At 58.9% G+C, this 2128-nt stretch overlaps 1 protein-coding gene across 1 annotated transcript in view; it reads left to right on the top strand.

Moving 5' to 3' along the window:
- Positions 1–1068, top strand: part of LOC104469442 (hyaluronidase-1-like) — a gene marked incomplete at its 5' end in the record, with an annotated part of 1463 nt that extends 395 nt beyond the window's left edge. Inside the window, 4 exon segments of the mRNA XM_010083940.1 lie at positions 1–253; positions 255–458; positions 582–671; positions 751–1068. The exon segment at positions 1–253 is cut by the window's left edge and continues 395 nt beyond it. Coding sequence (XP_010082242.1) covers positions 1–253; positions 255–458; positions 582–671; positions 751–1068 — 865 coding nt within the window.
- Positions 1069–2128: the final 1060 nt, after the last annotated feature.

Below are 2128 nucleotides of genomic sequence, written 5' to 3'. Positions count from 1 at the left end.
GGTGCGGCGACAGCACCCTCAGTGGCCCCCGGCGCTGGTGGAGGAGGTGGCCAAGCACCAGTTTGAGCAGAGCGCCCGCAGCTTCATGGCGCAGACCCTGGAACTGGGCAAGACCCTCCGTCCCAACGGCTACTGGGGTTTCTACGGCTTCCCCGACTGCTACAACGACAACTTTGAGAGCCTGCCCTACAATGGGACATGCCCGGCGGTGGAGCAGCAGCGGAACAAGGAGCTGTGGTGGCTCTGGGAGCGCATGGTGGCTCTGGGAGCGCAGCCAGGCGTTGTACCCCAGCATCTACCTGCCCCCCCGCCTCAATGGCACCAGCAAGGTCCTCGCCTACGTCCAGCATCGTGTGGCCGAGGCCTTTGCCGTCCAGCGCGACGTCCCCAACGGTGGCATCCCTGTCCTGCCCTATTCGCAGATCTCCTTCGACTGCACCGTTGACTTCCTCTCCCAGGTGATGGGGACAGGGGGCACCTCTCAGGCTGGGGGGTCAGTGCCAGGCAGTCTTTAGCTCTGTGGGGTTGTGCGGGGGCTTTGGGCATCACTGACCTCTCCTCTCCCCTGCCTGTGGGTGCAGGAGGACCTGATGAACACCATTGGGGAGAGCGCAGCTCAGGGTGCCGCTGGCATCGTCCTCTGGGGCAGCCTCAACTACAGCACCTCCCAGGTGAGCATGGCAGGCAGCGCCATGCAGGGACCGCTCCCTTGCTGGCCACACAGGGCTGTGACACTGCGTGTCATTGCAGGAGATGTGCCTGAGGCTGAAGGACTACGTGGAGGGGCCTCTGGGCCACTACATCGTCAATGTGACAGCCAGTGCCGAGCTGTGCAGCCAGAGCCTCTGCTCTGGCCATGGCCGCTGCGTGCGGCAGGAGAACAAGGGGGGCTTCCTCCACCTCGACCCCTTCCACTTCACCATTGACCTGCAGGCTGGCAAGCCCTGGCTGGTGGCCCAGAGCCTGGAGGCCATCGATGACAGCTCCCGGCTGGCCAAGGAATTCAGCTGCCAGTGCTACGGCGAGTGGCAGGGACCCCGCTGCGACACCCAGGGCTTTGCTGAGTGAGAACCCAGCCCTCCACCATGCTGGGGACACTGGGGAGGGCAGGGTGACACCATCCCGGCCCCCTCCATGGTGGGGACAGGGACCCAGCCACAGGGCTGCTAATAAATCTAGTAAGCATCCACTAGCGTCTCCTTGTCTTCCACCACGGCACATTTTGGGATGGGAGGGTCCCCCAGCAATGCCAGTGGTGCCTCACGGTGCTGCCAAGGGCTGTGCAGGAGGCAAGGGGGGCTGGGATTGTGACACCTCAGAGAAGCCAGAAAAAAAGAGGAAAATGTATGGGAAAAGACATAGGAAGGGGGATAATGAGGGGAAGAGGATGAGATGAAACACTGCTTCCCCAGTCCAGCTTAGATGAAGATGTCGGCATCTTCATCTGGATGTTCAGTTTGGGGCGGGGGAATCACATACTTGGCTGTCTGATCTTCAGCCCTAATTTGGGCAATCTCCCCGTGATGGGACTGGGCTGTGGAGCACTGCATGTTTACTGGGGACACACAAACTTGCACCCTTATTTCTTATGCTGGTTGATGTAAACCACTGCAAAGCATAGACCATCCTCTGCAGCATGTGTGACAAGCCAGCTGTCACCAAGAAGTTAATCTCCTGCTCATCAGTGGAAAGGAAGGACAGCAAGGAGCAGCATCTGCTTTAGATGCTTCAGTTAAATCCTCTTTGCTAAATGGGGCCTTGGGTAGTGGGTTGTTTCCTCTCAGTAGAAGCTGAGCCATGGCTCAGTGGCCCAGCTGTGTCACCTGAGGAGTCCCAAGACTCATGAGCTCCTGGTGTCCCTTGGGAGAACATCTCTGCAGAAGAGAGGACCTCCGATTCACAGGGGTCATGGGGAAGAGCATCCCTGGTGCACGCACCATGCCACCCTCATCCTGGCTTTGCCTCTCTAGTGCTAAGAAACCAGGCTGGGCTGTTCTCAGAAATGGTTCAACTGGTGGCAGATCCATTGTTTGTGCTTGGGCTTTGGTGGTAAAAGAGGGACTCAGCTCAGGGTTGTTCTGTGCAGAGAGGACAGGGCAACAGGGAAAGGTGTATTATTCTACCAGTT

This window comes from Pterocles gutturalis, unplaced genomic scaffold (genome assembly GCF_000699245.1).
Source record: "Pterocles gutturalis isolate BGI_N339 unplaced genomic scaffold, ASM69924v1 scaffold17305, whole genome shotgun sequence".
Taxonomy (NCBI): domain Eukaryota; kingdom Metazoa; phylum Chordata; class Aves; order Pterocliformes; family Pteroclidae; genus Pterocles; species Pterocles gutturalis.
The sequence above is the reverse complement of the archived record's forward strand: the minus strand, read 5'-3'. Positions and strand labels throughout refer to the sequence as shown.